At 39.1% G+C, this 22,156-nt stretch overlaps 1 protein-coding gene across 2 annotated transcripts in view; it reads right to left on the bottom strand.

Annotated features, from left to right (window-relative positions):
- Window positions 1–22,156, bottom strand: part of LOC150088430 (pleckstrin homology domain-containing family H member 1-like) — a 227,776-nt gene that overhangs the window by 90,575 nt on the left and 115,045 nt on the right. For both annotated transcript variants that reach the window (XM_090369506.1, XM_090369507.1), the window contains exons 4-7: window positions 11,346–11,495; window positions 7,302–7,385; window positions 6,856–6,990; window positions 802–1,584 (exon numbers count right to left, since the gene is read on the bottom strand). In XM_090369506.1, coding sequence (XP_090225632.1) covers window positions 802–1,584; window positions 6,856–6,990; window positions 7,302–7,385; window positions 11,346–11,495 — 1,152 coding nt within the window. The remainder of the gene's footprint in view (window positions 1–801; window positions 1,585–6,855; window positions 6,991–7,301; window positions 7,386–11,345; window positions 11,496–22,156) is intronic.

The following is a 22,156-nucleotide window of genomic DNA, read 5'->3' as shown; positions in this document are numbered from 1 at the left end:
TGTTTCTCCAGTTTAATACAACGTTAATACACAATCATTGAAGGTAAAGTCAAATATACTAAAGTTGAGTTTAATGAAGTAAACTCTGAAATTAAACTAAATTCTAGCATAAATTCTCTCCAGTCTCCTTTTTGCGGTTGTATTAGAGCCTCTTTAAGTAAATGTGCTAATATTGTCGCATATACAGCGATCTAATCTTTATATATTCCCACACCAGACGGAAAAATCCTGGTTTGAATCCCGTCAATGACTCGAGGAACTTTTATAGGTTTTCTGTTCTGTGGATGAGTTAGTCTGTTTCAGGCAAGGACAATAAAGTTCTTCCCCAAGAAACATCAGTTTTTCGCTCATAAAAGCAAGCACATTGACCACAGAACTCGTGCAATTTATGGACATAATACAAACACGGGTAGATGAGGTAATTCTCGATCTATCATGACAGTTGTTATCCTTCGATAATGATCTAGGCCTCATTTTGGATTCTGAACTTTCTTTTTTGGATTCTGAACTTTATACAAGAAAAAATTCTATAAACGTAAACTTGTAAGCGTTTATGAAGCACTCTTCTAGCCTTTATGGCTACATTGGGGGCCATTTGCAATAAACAGATTCTGCTAAATTAAAATTTGACATATCCCACCACTGTGGAAAAAAATAAATAAAAATTTTTATAAAATTTTAAAACTATGCGTTCAATTTGTAAAAATGAGTCTAAGTTTCTAAAAAAAAAAAAGAACCAAGGAGAATGGTAACCTTAAAAGATTCGTTGCTTGACAAAACTTAATTTCCAATGGTACTTACCCAAGAAGGAAACCTATGAAGAGGTGGAGTGGGTGGTTTACCTTCCACATCCTCTTCTTTTCCCACAAAGGTGGTGGTTTCTTTACTGGGAGTGTAGATCTCTGCGTAGTCATGGAGATCATTACTAGCTTGAACAGTCCTTCTCCTCTCCCCTCCTCCGTGTACATCTCCCACATTCAGCATCCTCAACTTCCGGTCCAGGCTACCGTAGATATTAGTGGAAGTCATCACTGGAGGTACTTGAGTAGCACCGGAAGTTTGGTGCGCCACATGTGCCGGCGACACCTCGCGATGATGAGTGTCTCTCGGAAGTGATTTTGAGTGACTACTGGACGCTGGTTTCTTTTTCACGTCGGCGCATGACCTGGAAGGCAGAGAGGCGTTTGGAAACATCTTCCTGCTATCGGAGTGAGTGGTGCTTGGGGCGATGTGACTCTTACAAGGGGAAGACGACGACAGAGACCCGTGCAGCGGTGGTGTCTCCGCATAAGAAGTCCGATAGCCATCTTCTTCGGACTCCGAAGGGTCTATAGAGCCCGAACTGTGGAGCGAAACCTGACACGCCGTGTCGATTAGCTGTCTGGCCTTGTCAAACGATAGCTTTGATTTTCGCGCGGGAATATTGAGGTTGCAGTCCGGTTGACCTTCAGCCTGTTCTTGTGACCCCGGGTCTTCATCGGCGCCCGAAAAGTTAGCCGATGCAGACACTTGGTTCCTTGGCACATCGGGTAGTAGCCCATCGTCAGACGATCCGTGGTCCTCCCAGCTTCCTCTTGAAGAATCCTGAAATAGATACGTCCATTAGTGCAGTCGAAATAAATGTAAATATTGATGTCTAAATCTGAAGTAAAAGATTATCACAAAGTTAAGGGACACCTATCGGAAATCTCTCACCACAATTGTTGTGCGCGTACACCATAGAAGTTTTTGGAAATCGCTTACCTAATCCTGTCAGTTAAGCGTATTTGAAATGCTTAAGTTTATATTAGGGCTTGCATCAAACCGAGAAATTTCAAAACCGAGTTTATTCTTAAAACCGGTTTTAAAACCTTTTTTCTCAGACTTAGGGAAAATAATTAAAAGCTTACAACACAAGCATTTATTTTATCTTGGGTAGATTGTACAAATCGTAATCAAATCTTTTAAACAAAATCTATCACCTCTTATAGTAAAAAAATAAAAATGCTCCAAAAAAGTAACCAGCTTGAGATTATACAAAATTACAAATTGTATTAAAATCCTTTGAATAAAAACTATCTTCTCGTATAGTAAACGAAAAAAGGAATAAGCCCTATAATAATAAACAAATAAAAATAATGTGAAAAGAAAACCAGCTTGTGGAAATTATTTACTATTTATTGCTCAGCTTTTTTCTGAAAATGATCCTTTAAAAAACACAGTATATTAAGCATTTTTCCTGATAGACTTGACCTTATTTTTGTGTTAAAGAGACCTGTGATCGAAAACACCCTCTCAGATTGGATACTTGTTGGTTTAATGGTCAGCAGTGCTCTATAAACTTTCTCCAGCTTTTCACTTCTACTGCTAGTTGCCTCCGAAATTTTAAATTCTTTGCTGATTTCCAATTCACTCTGATATTTTGAAGGCTCTTCAGTTAATCTCTTTATTACACTATCATACTCTCGCATGAGTGTATCCCCAACATCGGACTAGATGAGTCTTTGTTTTCTTCTAAAAGAACAGTTCGTTTATTTTCAGTTTCTTCATTCAACGCTAAGACTCCTTCGGAATATTTTCCAAATAATCTCTGATAAATCTCTTCAGTGTGTTTTTTCAAAACTTGCTTACTTGGAAAATCAAAAGTTCTTGAACCTGAATCTTCTTTCCTAAACTTTTTGGGGTTGTGTAGATAGCTCAGCAAAGCCACAGTTTGGCAATTTCGTCTTGCATTGTAACGCTGCAAAAGGCTTTGGTGAAACTTGAAAGCAAATGGGTTTTCTGCTGTATCAAGCTTAGCAAGCAGAAATTCTATTGAAGACTCTGCTTTAAGTAAGTCTGTATCTTCTGAGGTTATATCTTCTGAGGTCAATTGGTCGCAAAGTTTCACATAGCAATTCAAGTGTTTTCCAGTCATCGTCAGACACAGCTTCAGTTGACAGTACTGCACATAGAGCATTTGGAATGCAATTTTTCAATTTCAAAAGTCTCTCAATCATATAGAATGTGCTATTCCATCTAGGCTTGCAATCTAATATAAGTTTATATTCTTTCCCATTAAATTTTGCTTTAACAAAATTTTATAATATGTCATTTTTGGTAGGCGATTTTCGAAAAAGCTTGCAAATTTTTCTGACTTTGTTAATAGTTTGTGCATATTGGCCATTGGATTGAAGAAATAAATGAGTTCATCGGTAAAGTTGGTTTGATAAAGCATGCCTTGCTGTCTTTCTTCAATTTCTTTCATTTTTTTCATTGTCTTTGGGAGACTCAGAGACTGTGGCACCATAATTGATTGCTTTTTCATAAATTACATCTATAACTGACAGATGTATACAATGGGCTATACATTGTTGATGATTAGGCGTAATTTGCTTGCCAAACTTAATCATCATTGCTGCTCCATCTGTGGTGCAGGCAACAATATCCTCATCGAAAGTTCAAACCAAATTCCTTCAAATGTCCATCCACAATTTGCTCAGTTCTTCTGCTATCAAGTGAACCATTAATCTCAATAAGACCTAACGACCAATGATTGTCTTTTGAATGCACATTTATATTCATATGCCTTTTTATTTTGTATAGACGTATATTCGTCTGGAGTCAATGAATACCGTGCACCCAAAACCAATGCATTTTTGAAATGCTGAATGAGTTCTTCTTTCTTAGTTTTATAATAATTCAGAACCATATTTTTAATTCCATTCACTGAGGCTGGTGGTAATTTATCGTATTTCTCTGAAGGTGAAGGCTTGATTGTATAAACTCACTCTTGGCAATTGAATTAAAAGAAAATCCATCTAAAGCAGCTAATTTTGAAATCTCTTCTTCCATAGATTTTTTAACGATAAAGTTTTCTAATGTTTACCATTTTTACAGGAGTTCACTGCTATCTTGTTTAATGTCAATCTGATGCATTTTCTTTTAATGCAACATCAAAGATGATGTAGATCCTCCAGACGACTTCATTATCTTCTGACATTTTGAACATTGTGCTTCATCTTTGCTTTTTCGAGCAAAATAATTCTATACATTTGATTTCATCTTAGACATATTAAGAGTAATAAATATTAATTAGTAGGAATTTATATCACCGACAATTTTAAATAAAAATATTGAAGATAACAAAGGCAAAATACTATGCGTCACTCCCGCAAGCACTGAATGAAGAGTCTAAACGAGGCAAGTTTCAAAATTTTCACGAAAGAAATTTTTTATTTATTTACTCGCAATTGTTTTTCCCCCAATTAAATATATTGTATTTTCAAAATGACATAAAAGCTAAATTTGGTGAAGCTGCTTTTTGGAGAACATTTGATCGCAAATTTAATAGGAATAAAGAAGCAAGAAACTTTCTACGATTGAAATTTGATGCAATATTCAGCGAATCTGTTTCTAGTGGATAACCATCAATAAGGCGCGTTCCATAACTTGCCTGGTGAACAAGATAGATGGAAAGGAGAAATGTTGAGCATTTTCTTTTACGCTGTCGCTCCGACTCACTCAGTCGTAAATGAGTACACCTGCATCGTGCCATGATACAGGTGGGAAGATAAAAGGTAACCCTCCTAGATTTGGGCCACTTGCCCATGAGATTCGTACCTTAAAATAAAATAAAATAAAAAGCATGTTTAACACATAAAGCAGTTGAACGATCCAGACAAAAGAACAAACAAAAGAAAATGTGCGTAACAAAAAACTACTAAAAAAATATTCGAATCCGGTTTTAGAAGCTCGGTTTCGGTTTTAACAACCCAATATGAAAACTGGATTTAACCGGTTTATAAAACCGGTTTGCAAGCCCTAGTTTATATGATGGTGTTTAATTGTGCACGTGTAAACAGAGATTCATCTAAGAACGACGGTAAGGAATTAAGGTCTTCGCTTGACTTTTGTTGATGTTAGTAGTGTACGTGGGACATCCTAACACCTCACTGCACTATTGGGACACCCTAACACCTCATTGCCTTAGCTGCTTCGTCGCTTTCTATAATCAGATCTCCTAACCCAACCACCAGTTATTCGATTTTTCTATTACTCTTCGCCTAGAAGGACAGCATAATCTACATTATGGCTGCTTTAGGGTTTTAGGCTCGTCAGGAACTTAGGCCATATTGCTTGTAATGTACAATATATCTGTAAATTGCATGTGTTCTGTGGTCCATTTGCTGTTTTCTGACGAAAACCATGCTACCCTCGCCTGAGACAAAAGACTCAGCCGCTTTATGAAAGAGAACCATAAATTCCTCTCGTCATTGACGGGATTCGAACTCAGGTCATATCCATCGGTTGTAGGAGGACAGTAGTTATACCAATTATGCTACCCACGAGGACGTACGTTGCAATGTCCTTTAAGCGTCCTCTGACTGACAATGCATATATAACTAATTTTGACATATTTTTGAAGTGAAATCAGTAGAGAAACTGAGACCGGCTAACTTAACAATAAATAAAAGATCACCTCGAAATCCCCAACGATGGAACTTTGTAAGGCACACTATACTTCCTGCTAGTGAAGCAACGTCATCAGTTGCTATACCAACACATGCAATGGCTCATAATTCTAATTAGCACCTGTTTTTTGAAACCTTTCTGCTGTTTATATTCTGTATTCGTTTTGGGCTTTATTTAGTTACCTTTATACGTTATGCAAATAAAGAATGTCATCTACTGCAGACACTAGATGAAATTTGCAATGTTCTCTTTGGTACAAAAAAAAAAAAAAAAAATCCAAAAAGGAAATGAACGTTTTTAGAGCGATATGAACAGTTGAATTCCTTTTTAATGTTATAGTGCAAAGTTCCCTTTAAGAGTAGTTTATCTAAAAGGACAAAGTTGACTGTGATGAATCCATTAAAAGATACTAATAACTAACAGAAGCAGACGACGGAATATCTTTCGTCTGGTCTCATCTGCTGAAGAGACAAATTTCAGAATTTCGTCTGCGTTTTGAGATGCGACAGAAAAAACGTTTGAAACAAAAAGACCTACACGATTTTAGTAAAATATCCATCACTAAATGTAACTCCATAAGAGAAAAAATTATCTACTTCTCAGCGTATTTATAAAACATAATTATATTCATTTAAATCTTGTAAGATATTTATTTACAAAATACATGTATTAGGTCTGCGTGAGCACCATTCCTTCCTGTTCTCCATGTAGTCTGTTTAAACTTGGAGGAATCGATACCTGACGGCCAAGCCAGGTGTATGAGTGATAGGTCAGGTTTAAACAGAGCAGACACAAGATGACAAATGGTTTCCACTCTTGACGTACATCAACAGTAATAACTGATCGCGGCTCTCATATGCTACGGAATCGATATATCGCGACAGAACAACGAGCCGTTTTCAGACGTGGTAAACACGTCGGGCTGGTGTCAGATCGGTCGCCTGCCATTATTTCGGCAATTTAAAGCGTGTAAAGGCAGACAGCGTTTACATTGAGAATGAGCAAAGAGAGAGAGAGAGAGAGAGAAGTAAAGATGGAATGGAAGATGGAATGGAAGGATGGAAGAGGATGAATGGAAGGATGGAAGAGGATGAATGGAAGATGGAATGGGAGGATGGAAGAAGATGAATGGAAGAGGATGGAGGAAGATGAAATGGAAGGATGGAAAAGGATGAATGAAATTATGGAAGAGGATGAATGGAAGGATGGAAGATCGAATGGAAGAGGAAAAGAGAATTAGACACAGCTTTGTGGTTGAAATACGAATGAACGTCTTATAGACGACAGTCAGAAATACTTTCCTCTGTATATTCGAACTTTACCGTTCGAATTCTTTTCCAATGACCTCCCGCAACTTCGCCATGACAAATGATTTCGCCGTGAAACACGAGCTAGCGCGAGCGTGACCTGGGACGCACTTACCTCGGTGTTACTTCTGTCTCGTCTCCTGGAACGAGGGCTCAGCTGCGCTAGTTGACTCAGCCGGTTTCGCAACAGTTCCAGTTGTTCGTTGCATTTTTGGTTCTGCTCCCGGAGGTGTTGGTTTTGTTCCTCGAGCTGTAAGAAAACAGTTGCGAAAGATAAAAAAAGAAAAGTAAGCGAATTACCGGCTTCTTCGATAAGCCGATGTAATTTTTGTTGCTATGGAAATGTTTAACAACTAAAAATGGCCCTGACATCTTAGAGGTTTCTTGATTAAAAATAAATAAAAGTTAATCACGGCCTAGCATCTTCTAGCGAACATATTTCTAATAGTAAACATAACTTAAATAAAAGAGAGAAACTCCTCAAAGCAATATTCTGAGATTCGTTTATTTATGAACTAGGAAATATTTAGGAAATGTTTTCTTTTTTCTCTTCTGACTTACCTCTTTTAATTTATTAGCCACCCACTCTTTTATTTTAGCAGCCTTGGCCTCAACTTTTTTTGCATCTTGCGCTCGAAGTTTCCTCTGAAATAAAGACACCGCTGTACGTAATGAAAATAAATAAAACTCAGTGGAAGTTAATAAACAGAAGTATGAAATCAGGTTGTCCCAATTTTAACAAACATAAAGTAAACTGTCTATATTTTGATTAGGGTCTGTCTGTATTTATTATATAAATGCAACACCACAGGGGATGCACTGATTTCGGACCCTATTAACATAAGTAAAGTACTTTTGTTAATAGGGTCTGAAATTGTTGGTTATTTGTTTGAAGCACTTAAAAAGCTAAAGCCAATTTTGATTTTCTAAAAGTTGGTTTCGAATCAATTCGCTCATCTTTGAAGGGCGCCTCCGTAGCCAGGTGGGAAGGAGCAGCAGTGCCTAGCACACGCTTCTTGATTATACCGGGGTTCGATCACCACCAAATACGGAGGATGCGGGAAGGTCAGGGAATGACCACCGCATATCCCGGAGCAATATGGCCTTAGTTGCTAATGCTCCTAAAATCCAAATAACAAACAAACAATCATCTTTGAAGTGTTCCAAAGTGTTCCAGTCCACTACTGTACAGACCTTCAGCGATCCAGAAAAGAAAGAAAGCGGCAATCATTATATGCAGTTGGTTTGACTCTTGGATGTCTCATGATGTCACGAATCTTCCCATTTAACCCATCCTATGAATCGCTTTATGCTTTAAACTGCAATCTTGTGGGATTCGCCCAACTTCGAATCCCACACGATTGCATTTATACGTTCAACTTTTAGGGCACAGCAGCTTTTTTCCAAAGAAATGTCGAAAAACTAAAAGAAAACTGTAAATTCACAAAGATTTGATGCAACTGTGGAATACTTTAAAGGGCAACAATTGAAGCACCTTCATAAAATTTTGAAAGGAAAAAAATTTGGAATAAAATAAGGCAAACCTATAATGGAGCAAGATTTGGAAGAAATTAAGAAAAAAACTGGAAAAAGGAACGAACGGAAGCTAGCGGGCCATAAATTCAAATTACTGGGAAAAGATTTAGACTGAATTATACACTGGTGTGTAAAACTTAAGGACCAATCAGGTTTTCACCTGTAGCTTCTCATAGGAGTGGCCTGGATATGGGAAAAGCATACCAAAGGAACCTTTTATTCAAAAATGGCAACATAGCACTGGCTGCCATAATACAGATGCATCACTGTCAAAGATGGAACAAAGGGAAGAGGTGGTCCTCAGTAGGAGATATGACCACCCCTAATGTCGATGCCTGTCCATATTTAGAACAATGTTGTTGATAAGTTCTTGCGGTAACATCATCCATTCCTCTGTCAGCGCCATCTTCAGCTGGTGAACATTTTTTGGCGGGTGTGGACGTGCAGCTAGGCGTCTCCCCAGAGCGTCCCATATGTGTTCGATGGGATTTAAATCGACGGACCGGGCAGGCCAATCAGTACGAACAATGTCCTCACTTTCTAAAAGCATGTATGCGTGGGTAGCACAGTGGTATCGTCACCGTCCTCCCGCCTTCCAGTATTTGGAGTTGTGTACGTCCATCCAAGATAACGCCTCCCCAGACGAGAACACCTCGACCACCATATCGATCCCTTTCGGTGATGTTTGCGGGGTGATACCGTGTGCCAACCTCTCCAGAATCGCTGAGACTAAATCTACTCTCATCAGTAAAGAGTATCTTACCCCATTGCGCTGCTGTGCAGTCCTTGTGTTCCATGCACCACTGTAAACGGTGTCTCCGATGGGCAGGTGTTAAAGGGACACAGCCTACTGGCTGTCGGGCAAACAGTCCACCTTTGTGGAGTCGCCTGGCCACAGTAAACCGCGATATCCTGCGTCCAGTGCGACTGGTTTGCAATGGATCCCGCTGTCTGGTGTCGATCCCTTTTGGCCTGTAGGAGTATATAGCGGTCATCATTGGGCGTTTTTTTTCGTGGACGACCACCACTGGTCCTTCGAACAGCTGTACCTGTCGTTCTGAAGGCCGACGATGCTATGGGAGATACCGAACTCTGTAGCCACACTCCTTGCACTTTGACCTTCCTCGAGCTTCCCAATCATTCGACCCCAGGTAAAGTCATCCAGATGTTGTCTACTGGCCATTTCGTTGTCTGTAGCACTGCTGCTTTTATCTGTTTATGTGAGCCCTCTCATCACGATTCAAATTTTTGCATGTGCACCAGCTTTCTGCTGAATGGCCACAATTATGCAAATCGCCAGACTGTTTCGTTTGATTTTATGGTTGTAACCTTTAGAAATAGTGTTGGTCCTTAAGTTTTGCACACCAGTGTATAAGAAGTATTCTTTTAGCCAGAAAGTGGTCAGTTACTGGAATATGTTAGCTTCGTGGGTGTTTGAGGCTGACAGTTTGGGGAAATTCAAATAGGTAGTCACAGATACAGTTAGTTACGTGTGGAGGGGAAACACATAGGTTGTTTGTTATCCATTTTTTTATAATTCCTTTTCATTTTCATAATTAATTTCATTATAATTAATTTTTATGTGTTTGTTTATTTAATTTTTTGGCTAGTGCAGTAAAAACCTTGCACTATATGGCCAATATTAACTACAGAAAACCTTGAAAGGAGAGCAAATATAAACGATGTTTACTTTAGATGATATAGGAGAAGATACGGAAAGAACCTTGAAAAGAGAAGAAATAAAGCAATTGAGAATAAACCTCAAAAGAGAGTAATTTACGCTGCGAATTTGCAATAATTTACAAAGAGATAATTTACAATACACTACCCTACCATTAATATCCGGACACTGCTCCATGGATGGAGGCACAGGTCCTATGCATGCAACACGTCACAAAACCTGCTATAAATATGCACACTGGGCTTCGAACAGAATTGCAAAAGTAGGCATGCAAGATGACACATTCTACAGAATTAACAGACTTCCAACGTTGAATGACAGTAAGATGCCACATAAGCAAGCGTTCTGTACGAGACATTGCAGTCACTCTGGGGGATCCCTAGGTTAAAGGTTAGTGACGTCATATGCAAATGAAGAGGAATTGGACTGAATCTGCCCAAAAACGGCCTGGTAACCCCTCCTCCCCCCCCAAAAAAAAAAAAAAACTAACAGAACGGGACAAGAGAATTCTGCGAATAGCAATTTGCCATTGTCTCAAGTCACACAAGCCCTCTGTGAGAGTATTGCGACTAAGGCGTACAAAGAGATGTGTTTAGTTCGATGGTTACGTTTTTCTTAGTGACATCCTAAAATCTCTTTCCTTTGAGGGCATTTTCATCTTGAGAAAGAGAAAGACCTCCGCTGGTGACAGACCAGGAGTGCAGGGTGGATAATTGATCTATACAATGATATGTTTCGTCAGAAATGTCTTCACAACAAGTGCAGAATTGGTGGCAGAGATAGTCGCGCAACAAAAACCAGCCTCCTTTCTCTCGAAATTGCGACTCATCAGAGAAATACGCTTCAATAATCTTAGAAGCGCCTGTACGTATTCACTCTTTCTCCTTCAGGTAAAAATTCCTTGCAAATCACACCTGTTTATCGAAAAACATGATCAGCATCATCTTGATCCTGGTCTTCTGTAAACGAAACGTTCTGGGCCTTAATGACTATTTTGAAGTCTACTCCATGCTCTGATGCTTCGTTTCTGGATCACATTGAAACTTCCAACACTCGTCTCCAGTGACAATACAGTTGCAGAAATTAGGCCTCTCTTGATAAGCCTGATGATACTCTTCGTTGCTTCTGGTTGTTACTTGCAATCTGTCAGCCTACTGGATAATCTCTGTGCCACCATCTGTTGGAGGAAGTTTCAACTACACCATATCACCTCTTTTCAAATTCATTGAACTTCACCGCAGCAACACCAGTCCAGGAATTTTGTTGCCACACCTCGTATTTCATTTCCTACAGCATCAGCCTTTTTTGAATGGACCTCGTGCGTTAAAAAAAAAAAAAACAGAATAAATTTAGGTTAAATGTCATGCCTTAAAGCTAAATATAATTACTTGCTCTTCCACCTGTTCTTCCAGTGTGCTGATAACTCTGTCCTTTTCGGTACATACGTGGTGAAGTTTGTTGAGTTCAGGAACCACTCCTACATCGCATTGGTCTCCTGCTAATCCGGCATCCTGAAGCCTCTTCTCCATCAACAATGCCTAGAGAAAAACAGAGAGAGAGAAAGTATATTCATCTGCCTAGGACAGAATAAAAAGCAAATTAAATACTCATTAATGGATGAAGTTGAGAACTATTACTACAGGAACATATATCACCACAACTCAATTATCTTATGAAAAAAAAAAAAAAAGAAACCAGTAGATGATTGCTTTTTCTTAACCTTCAGCTTTCTAATACTTAATGACCTTAGATTTAGATGTGCACGGTAGCAAACAAAGTGAAAGTTCCAACATGTGCAAATCCAGTCGGTGAAGAGTGTTTGGAGAAAAGGGTGTTGGAAAACTGAGCCATTAACTCAAGTTTTGCCCACTGCTCTTTCGCTATTACTGCACTATTTATGGCCAAACATTAAAGCTTAGTGATGCAAACAGCAGCGTAGTTTCACTCGGAATATTTCTCCGAAAATATATGGCCCCGCGGAACCAGGCCATCTGCATTCACCCCACACAAAGTAATGGTTTAAATATGATCGATAGAAGAAATAATCAGCAAACACTGTTTCACTTATGGCGAGAGATGGATATTAATAGCTGCATTTCCCTGAGTTTTGTAACACAATAGAGCGAAATTGTTAGGAGGCCAAGAGAGATTGGAATGCATTACTCCACAGCTCCTGTTCGTCGGCCGTGAAGTGTCGTAAGAGAAGGACTACGTAGGAGAGCAATTCGCCACTTCGCCTTTGATCATTTATCTCTGCTGTTGCTTGGCGATACGCTCTGATTATCGCAGAAAGAGAGAAGATAGAAGAAATACGTGGACCGGCGAACGTAGAACCGTACTGTATTAAAGACAATTAAAAAGAATTGCTGGAAATGACCTACAGCAAGATGCCCGCTATGTTTTAGAAGTTTAAAGTTCCCCCAAAGAAAAATAAAATTTTAAATCAGTCTCATTGAGATTCTAATCGCAAATGCAATGTCTCTATGGTTCCCTCTAGGGCTCTTCGCTTTGGAAGAACGTGTTGATCTTAGATCAAACTGAAAAATGTTTCTCCATGTTGCCCTTTCTTCTATGTTTTTTTTTTGAGTTCGGCGTTATCTGTGGAAGAATATGAAAGATATGTAGTTCTCTTGAAGTCATATAGATGGTAGCATCTCTATAATGATCTGAAGAAAATCAAGAGAAAATACCGGTCTCTGCTCTCCTATTTCTCATCATAATTTTGTTTATTGCTGATCATCCCTCTCTTCAACAAATATAACGTTTTAACAGAAATCGGATGTTTCTAGTGAGATATCAAACATCTCAGCAGAGGGTAGAGTCTATTGTTGCCAAAGAGCGAATGACATCAAGAAAATGTGTTATTAACAACACAGAGTTGCAGTAACTGCTACATTTATCTTTAGTAACGCTTATGAACGCAGAATTGATCTCTTTTTTTGTAGAGATGATGATGGAGGAACCCTGTGGACTGTTGCTGTATCAACACGGCTGCTGTACAGTCACAGCCATCCATGCGATGATCCTAATGGGTGTCTACGCCTATCGATTAGTAATTTGAGCTACAGGTAATTAACGTTTCCAAACCCAAATGGTAGAAAGTTATGAGTATCGTATTTCACTTTCCCATCCTTTTGTTAGTAATCTTGCACATTTTATGCTCCACGGAATGGTTTCACTAGGTGTTAATGAGGCTTATGGAACAGAGACAGAACGTGTTCTTGCTTTTGGGACTTGGAGTCATGTTTCCTCCACTGGTGCAATATAGCGAAGAAATCAACCCGACATACCATTAATGTTTCTAATATTCTATATGAAAGCATTTTACCTAATTTCCCCTATGAAAGTTCATATTCCCTAGAGAGAAATTACGTTTCTTCACATAAATTTTCCTATTGGACTTTATTCTTGATACGTAAATTTATTTTTCGATCAGACCATCCGTTCTAACAATTAAGTGTCCAATTTTAAAGTTCGTAGCAATAAGGATTCGCTTATGTCCGATGCTGATGTTGGACATCAGTAAAGAATTCTGTTTCATGAAACAAGAACGTAAAATGCTTTACGGCTATCACTGCCATTATACACTGAGCAGCAGTTTTATTAGGTGAGCAGCACCTCGCTTTTCATTAAATAGAGAGCTTCTTCAGTAACAGAACCACGAGTTAGTATCAAGCGATATAAAGGATGCTGTATGGGTGTAAATCATTGCGAAAATGGACAAACCGAAAGTTTTAAGTCACTTTGACATGGTAGGCGGCTTCAGACCCACTGGTATAAGTATCCTGGAAACTGAAATACTCCAAACCATCGCTGGTAGCACATGATTATAATCACTGTCTTCCCACACTGGGTGGAAAAGGCGTCAAATCCGTCAGTTTGCTAGATTTCACGTACAATTGTGTCTTGGGTGTATACAGCTTGGCCCAATTACCAAATGTCATGCAACCAGTAACAAATCCAGAGGTTGAAACAGCTCGTTGCTGCTAGATGCCAATGGAGTGACAAGACTTGTTGCAGAGTAACAGAAAGGTTACATTCAACCAAACAGCAACCCCCAGTACAAAGGTGATAACCAAAGAAGCATTTCGGATCGCAAACTCGTACTTTGTCAAGAATGGAATATCGCAGCCAATGATCAAACCGTGTCTCACACACTCCTCTCACCTAAAAAGACTCAGGAAGACCAACACTGGATAGTAGGAGGATCAGAAAAACATTGCTTGGCCTGATGAATTCGGGTTCCTTCCCTCTTTTTCGCGCTGGTGGGAAGACCAGGTTATGTATGAATCCAAGAACCTATCCATCCGGCCTGATGGCAAACATGCACATTATAGTTATAGAAAGCAGCTATCACAATCCCCTCGTGATTCCTGCTTTCACTGATGAGAAAACACTTCTTGGCAAAGCCAAACCTTTCAACAATTACATGCAGGTTAAGCCACTGCCTGTGCCCAAACACCAGTTATGTACGGTCGTCTCAAAATCTGATACGATGCATGGGAGCTGCAGTAATCCTCTCCATCTCTACTCCCTGTATCTTGCTACGACCGGATTACAGTTTACCCATTGCCGAACTGTGTGCAATTAAGATGGTCTTAACTTCTCTTCAAGGCCTTTGAAATCCACAGACTAAAATCTGTATGGATTTAAGTTCAGTGACGTTCAACAAAATAATTCAGAAACTTCTCATTCGCTGTTGAAACAAATTGGATCTTCGCTATTCCACTTTAATCAAAATAAACAGACCTTAAAATTTTGCTGTATTTCGGGACTCAATACCGAGAAAGGAATGCATAGATAAAGCAGCAAGACACCGTTCTGATATGGATTCCATTCAGTGGACTGGTCTTGGCCTAAAAACAAGATTCTGAATCCTATCATCGAGCCTAATTTTAATTCATGATGCTTTATACTATACATAACTATTATTGTTGTCTCTTAGTGGTCCTTCATCTTATTATTTAGTAATTCAATATAAATAATCATCCATCTTTTTTCATTGATTAAGCAAAAACTGAGTAAAATTGGGCTGTGTGTATATGTAGCTAGTTTACTTTAAATTGATTTGGTCCTTATCCTCCTAAAATATAAAATGTAATATTCTCAATTTATCATGACCACCAGTTTGTCAAAACTGGTGGTAACACAAACGAACAAGAAGTGTTTGTAATATTTTTAATTCCAGTCGCTTTATTCTTCAGGTGCAAAGAAATCATTAAGCAGAATCTGGTCTGTAACAGTTGGTTTTAAGCGAATAGCAAAAGAAGAAACCCCAAATCCTGTTAAGGGAAGCAGATGAAAGAGGTTCGCGTAGTTAATCAAACAGTAGTTGACTCTCGAAATAAATTTGCACTTAGTAATGGAAGAGAAATATTTACATTAATTTAAAGACGAATTGGATAAACATTTAGATCAAATAGATAAAAGAGACGAACAAAGAATTCCTAAGTTACAATTAATACAGTTTTTTCTAAAAATCACTCTAAATTAGTTTTATAATTTCTTTACCTCAATAAGATTGACTATCAAATAGTTGGTCCTTTTTTATGATTCAGACTGAGAGGAAGAATTCCGTATCAAAATGCACGTTTTCTGTTGAAGGCTTTGTTTCTGAATCCAGTTCGACTCCACAGGAATCTTCAGCAGTCTTCACACAAAGCGGTGTGTTCACAATCTCTGATAATTTCCTAACACCCTTCTAGACCGTTCTACCCTAAACGCCATACGATTAGCTCATTGAATTGCAACGCCGTAGCAACGTCCTTACATCTATCCAGCATCGACTTCACGTAGGCCATTCAGGAGATCTCCGACATCTCATCAAACTAGTGCTGGTCACGTAACCTTGGCTTTTATGGTCACTCCGCTTGTAAAAGTCGGCTGTGGAGGGTGGTGTCGGAGAAATTTTGCGTGAACGTACTCCTAATATGGCTGTCAAGAGCGCACAATGACCCACCCACCCTCCATGCTGCATTCTTTAACTTTTCCATATTTTTTGCTAACGTTTTCCTCACTTGAGTAGCAGAAAATGTTTCCGATAAATTTAATTTTGATTTAAAAAGAAAAATAACTTTGATGTCATGCGATCCTCCTATGATTAAAACCATGGCCTTGTACAGATTATGTACAAATTTCCTGGCTATTTGTGTAAGATAGAACTATTCTTCTGTAGCTCCAATAGTGGTTACTACTTATCTGATGGATTAAACACAAAGGAGATAATTCATCAATGGCCTGGCTACTGCAAATGGCTAGCCACATTCACATCCTATTATGTTCTCCCCAGGTCCAGCACGCCTATCATCTAAGAAAAGGAAAAGACGTTAATATAGATTAGGTTATCTATTCAACATCAACTTAATCAGTGATCGACCTTGGGGAAGTCTTGGAATCGGCTAAGAACTACAATCATTTCTTCTCTCATGCAATTCTCTTGTTCGTCAGGTCCATAATGCTTTCCTTAATCTAGTGGTCTTTTCTCATTTATTCTAGCCAATCTATCAATGTCATATTGGCTAACAATCATGATTATTGATTGCTCGCAGTAGGAAACGAAATCGATTGAGAAAGCTTTCTTATTGTTTGGCTAAAGTTATAAAGAAACATTTGAAGAGAGAAAAAAAAATATTCGGCCATCTTATTAAAAACTGTTGGCAGTAGACAGCTTAATGACATGTGAAGCTAAGAATGGGAACCTTTCTTTTCAACTTGGAAACATCCACGATGTGTCATCCGTGTGCCAAAGAGAAACATCGCTTCAGAAATACTTTGTTTACCCAGTGATATGTCTGAAGGCAATGAAGATTTGTATGTGAAGAGATCAACGCCTCCTGTCGCCTAACAGCAGTCATTGTGTGCTGGCATTTTGATGCGTGCAAAGAGTAAACAACAGAAACGAGCCATGAATGGTATTGTGTGAGGAGGGAAAGCACTCTCTGTCAAAGAATTATTGTAAATGGCTGAAGATGCAGAAAAGAACATTTAAAATATCAGCTTGCCTCAATTCGAAATAGGATTTGTTTAAATTTCGTTTATTGACACTGGAAGATGACAGAATAGATTCTGTTCTTTTAATCTCTCCATGACTCTTAAAATATGCCTTTTGTTTTCCTTCAGCCACGCGAAACCAACTTTGTCGAATAAAAAGGAATAAATTATATAGAACCAAATTTACCATGGAATGCAGAACAGGATCCAAAACTTCAATTTTCATTGTATTAATGATGTTTTAATAGAGTCCCAAAGTATAAAACTTTTTCAGTGTTCCACCCATCTTTCAAAGCATATTCTATCAGCCTCCTCCCCTTTTATAGACGCTCCCTACTCAAAGGCGCTAAGGTAAACTGATGATGATTCTTCCTCTTCGAGCACACTCCATTTATCGTAGAAACAAATCACCCCACCTTTCCCACCACAGGCCTTCAGAGGCGAAAGTGAACGCCAATAGAAAGAGGGAGGGGTAAAGGGAAAAACAATAAAACTAAGGAAAGGCGACATCAAAGATTGACGATAGCTATCGAGTCTCTGGCGACATTTCTTTACAGGGGACGTTACGAAGTTAGGTGACTAAGACCGCCAACAGACATTAGATGTCTGTTGGCGGTCTTAGATGTCGGAGAAGCAAGATCTATTCTCTGTCTCCTTCCGTTCTTAGGGATCCCTTACCATCACTTCTGTCACATGTCCTTTACATCTGTGCAAACAGCGGGATTAGTAAGTGCCAGACGCTGAAAGTTTCGAAGGAGTAGGGCACGAGGGTATAATCCCTCTATAACAATGTGGCGAATGATTTTTAAGCCGTAAGAACGAGCTTTGTTTTCTTGTTGATCTTAGAGTTATGATAATACACCAATTCTGGAGTCCGGATAACGAAGAGCATTCTTAGTGCTGGGAAAACTACAAGTGGAAGCCAATATCGATTGCCCTTTCAAACAGAAGTCCGGCACGTGTTATGTATTGAGGGAATCAGCAACACCTTTGCCAGTGAGTTGCGCGTGGGTTTACTAGAAAGAGCGTTGTTAAAGAAGGGTCGGTAGCGAGTAGACTTAGAAAACCAAACTCGATGGGAGAGGGTAAAAATTTACGCTGTGTTTCTTACAGATATATCCAGAATACTTCGCATCAGAGAATGATCCTCCTATGAATTAAAATATATCGTTGCACTTTTAATAAATAAATAAAATCGGTGGAAGAAAAGCGCGTGTTATTTTAGTATTCCGGAAGTAACAACTACCAAGTTTAAAGAGATTTAAACACAAAGTAGCATACTTTGATTTATTATTTGAAATTGTAAGAACAGCTATAGAGAAATGGGAGCTATTTCAGTTCGAAAAGAAATCAAGAGGTATTTATTTATGCAGGAGAGGAAGAAGAATACAACGAGAATAAAATATTACAGTAATTATTAATAACATCAGCGTTAAATCCAGAGGACTTCAACTGTTTTTAATCTAACGTTCCTTTTTTTATCCCACAGAATATTTGCTGCTGCTCAGTGTTGCCAACGAAACGTATAAAAATCATGAACAGGTTTTAAAAATGTGCAGGCAACGACGGAGATATAAAGCCAACAGAATCAGTCGAGTCAAGGAACTTAAATGTCAAATAAGTTTAATTCTCGGATGCCATATCAGCCATTTGTCTCTGTGTACGACAGCCACACGTCTTAACCTCACAATGTTAACTGTAGACGTTGTTGTGAAAGAATGGAAGAATGAGTGCTACGTAGGAGTATGCTAAGCGTCAGGTAGGCCGAAAAATGATCGATAGGAACTACCTATCCTTGAAGAAAGTGGTAAAAGCGAAATGAATGGCTTCCTTGGTGGACGTTCAAACTTACACAGGAGTTTCCATGGATCCAGAGTAAGCTGCATAGCATAGTTTATAGAGATCTGAATACATACTTCATAACTATAACTCTCTGGCAACAAACCCATTCTTCCACCAGCGCAGAACTTAGCTCACCAAGTGACTGAGGCGTTGACTGTCAGTGTGCAATGGCCAAGGACGTCCCACACATGAGCGATCAGATTTGTGTCTGGTGATCGAGCTGGCCAGGACAGTCGTTGGATATTTTCAGTTTCAAGGTATTCTTCCACCACTTGAGCTCTGTGTGCGGTGGCATTATCGTGCATTAAAAGAAAATCCTTAACCCTAAAATGTCGCACATAGGGTTCGAGGATCTGTTCTCGGTACCTTGGAGCTGTTACGGTAACCCTATCAAAAACGCGAAGAGAGAGTGCGACCGTTAATCATTATTCCGCTGCACACGAAAACACCGCCTCCACCGTAAATGCCCCTTTCTCTGATGGAGGGACGGTACCGCATTCCTCGTTGTCTCCAGACGAAATAACGTCTAGAATCTGTTTGTAGGCTAAATGGGATTTATCCGAGGACAGAACTATACCCATATTTCAGGACTCCAAGTCACATGTTAATGGCACCAGTTTCGAGCTCTGCTGTGGTTTCGGGTTAATGGGATACAACCACTGGCTTCCTTGCGTAGAGTACACTTGTTGAGTCTTCTTAACACATTCCGATCGGAAATGCTTTCACATGTCCTTAGCAACCTCAAGAACCAGTTGATGACAGGACATCGTAGGGTTCCGTCTTGCTGTTAGAGCCAGATAGCGGTCTTTTCTGGTTGACGTAGCCCTCGAGGAACCTTGGTCAGCCCTTCTTGTAATGGTCCCTGTCTCCTGAAACTGCTTCCATTATGCAGAGAAGACACTGTGTGGCACATTAAGCTAACGTGCCACCTGCGACTGCCTGGTTTCAAGTTGTCCAACGGCCCGCCATCTCAAAGAATTACCTAAACAGCCATGACTTGCCATCCTGAGTACTGGAGATGTGGCTATCCCACCGAGCAAGGCAAAAAAACGGGAATGAAATGATGTGGTCGCAACCCGTTTTTTTTTTTTATAAGTGTGGCTCTGTAAGGTGGTAGATCGAATTCTATTGGATACTCGGGATTTCCATGCCAGAATGAATGATTCATAATACAATAGTCATGAAAAACATTGTTCTGTTAATTTTGTCGAGCAGTGTATTCGAACTCTCCTTGAACTTGATCGCAGATGAAATACCCCTTCCCCCCACCCCCAACACCGTAGCACCAGTTTGACAGGACATCGCATTTTGATGGGGATTTCTGTTTTGTACATTCATACAAAATTATAAAGAGAGGGAATTCATGTTTGAAATGATTCCCAAATAAGGATTGCCATTATGTGTATATTTTTTTTATTTTTCTATACTCTTTTTATAAAATAAGCATCATGACTGTATAAATGAAGCACAAATAAAATATATTATTCTAAAATTAAATAAAAATAGACATTAAAAACTACACACGTGAGCCGCGTTGGTCTTATAAGACCATCCTGGTGTACATAGAAGATTAAATTTAAAATGCTAGCCGAATCAAGTCTACTCACACACTTAACTAAATTAACAGCGTAAATTTAATTTATTTCTGCGTATATTAGATTATTTCTTAAACTAGTTGACATTCTGACAGCAGAAACTGCTGTACTTAAATTTATTAAGAACATTTCTAGAGTATATAAAGTTGGGATTATAGAGATAAGAAGGTAGATTAAACCAGCGATGTTCCTTCGAATATACTTTCGAAAGAATTGCACTTCCATTTTATGAAAATAATTACTTAGTGCTTGTATAAAAGCCATAAAGGTCATTTATATTTCAAACCAAAGTAAGGTTAATTTTGTTTTAAAAACGTGCTGATGCTTATCGAAGTTAAGAGAATTTTTTACACCGATTTATGGCTAAATTAGGGACCATTAAACATTTTTCTTGTGGTTACTATATTTGCTGAATACTTATTTCAGTTAATTGGCACGTTCAGTTCTTCAGAGAATCTACAAAAACAAAGGTTTTAAGATGTTATTTGTCGGATAAATGGGCACTTCTGTGGGGGCATTTTTTAAAAGTTACTACTGTGAAATGTTTCCTTATCTAATGGCGTCTAGATGGGGAAAATCATTTTGCCAGAGGCGTTGGAGTCGGGATGAAAAAAAAAAAGCACAGGTGGGAGGTTGGCGGTAGGGCGTTATTTAGAGCTGATATGGAACACACCGTCCAAGTGGAGAAAAATAAATATACTTTATAATCTTGCCTACAGCGTCTAATACCAAAAGCGGAGGAGTTAGCTTCATCATACGCTAAATTACGACTGGCAACCACCCCCCTTATGCTTATAACAGATAAAAGACATCGGTCTCCAGTAAAAAAAAAAAAAAAAGAGGCAAAAATGCTGCTCCCACCCTCCTGCCGATCAGCCTTCCTTCTGCCGATGGAAGTGTCTCTGATGATGCTGTTGTTGGCTTGCCCGCTAGTCCAGAGAAATCAATTCCAATTTAAAGGCTCCTAGCGAGAGCCGAGGCCTCCCTGTCTCGCGCGCGCATACACATACGCGGAGAGACCGTGCCAACATTACCTCCCTCTTCGGGAATCAACCAGCCGATTACCTCAACGTTGGTTTACCCCACTACGCCAATAAGGTCAGACTTCGGACGATAACGACCCAGCATTAATGGCATAAAACACTTGTTACGTATTCCGTGTTGGGCCATCTTTATGTAGGACAGCACTAGAGCGTGCGCGCGCGTGAGGCTCTTCCCCTCTTGAATTCTAAAGCGTTCTTTGACTTCCAAAAAAGGAAAATGTTTTCTGGTAGAGACATTCCCTAACGTTAGATAATGGTAAAAACATGAGAAACCTCAACCATTGCAGGTTGTTGATGGGATATATTCAGCGCTAGGGGATTCTTTAAAGAGGGACTTTTCATGATAAGGGAAGGGGAGGCGGCGATGCATGTCAAGCAGGTCGCTGTTTTGTAGTAATACATGGAGTTCGGAATGTCTGTGCGTTGTATTCAGCAAGTAATTCACGATTGAGCCATGTATTACTACAAAACCTTCTGTACTGATACCACGGTATAGAATTCGTTCTTAAACCTGAATATTTGAAATTGTGGACTACAATATTTTCAATCAGGCTATGAAATTAAGGTTTTAATATAAAGACAAGTTTTATGGTGAAATTTTCTTCGTAATCAGATTTAAATTATCTATGAAACGAGACCAAAAAGACAATGTTAGTATAGTCTTTTCGTGTATTTGAACTCAGAAAAGCAATCAAAATGGGATTAACGTGCAAGTGAAGTGGAAGATTA

Source organism: Mastigoproctus giganteus, chromosome 3 (assembly GCF_048544385.1).
Source record: "Mastigoproctus giganteus isolate SK-2022 chromosome 3, ASM4854438v1, whole genome shotgun sequence".
Classification (NCBI taxonomy): Eukaryota; Metazoa; Arthropoda; class Arachnida; order Uropygi; family Thelyphonidae; genus Mastigoproctus; species Mastigoproctus giganteus.
Note: the sequence above shows the minus strand (reverse complement) of the source record. Positions and strands in the feature narration are given on the sequence as shown.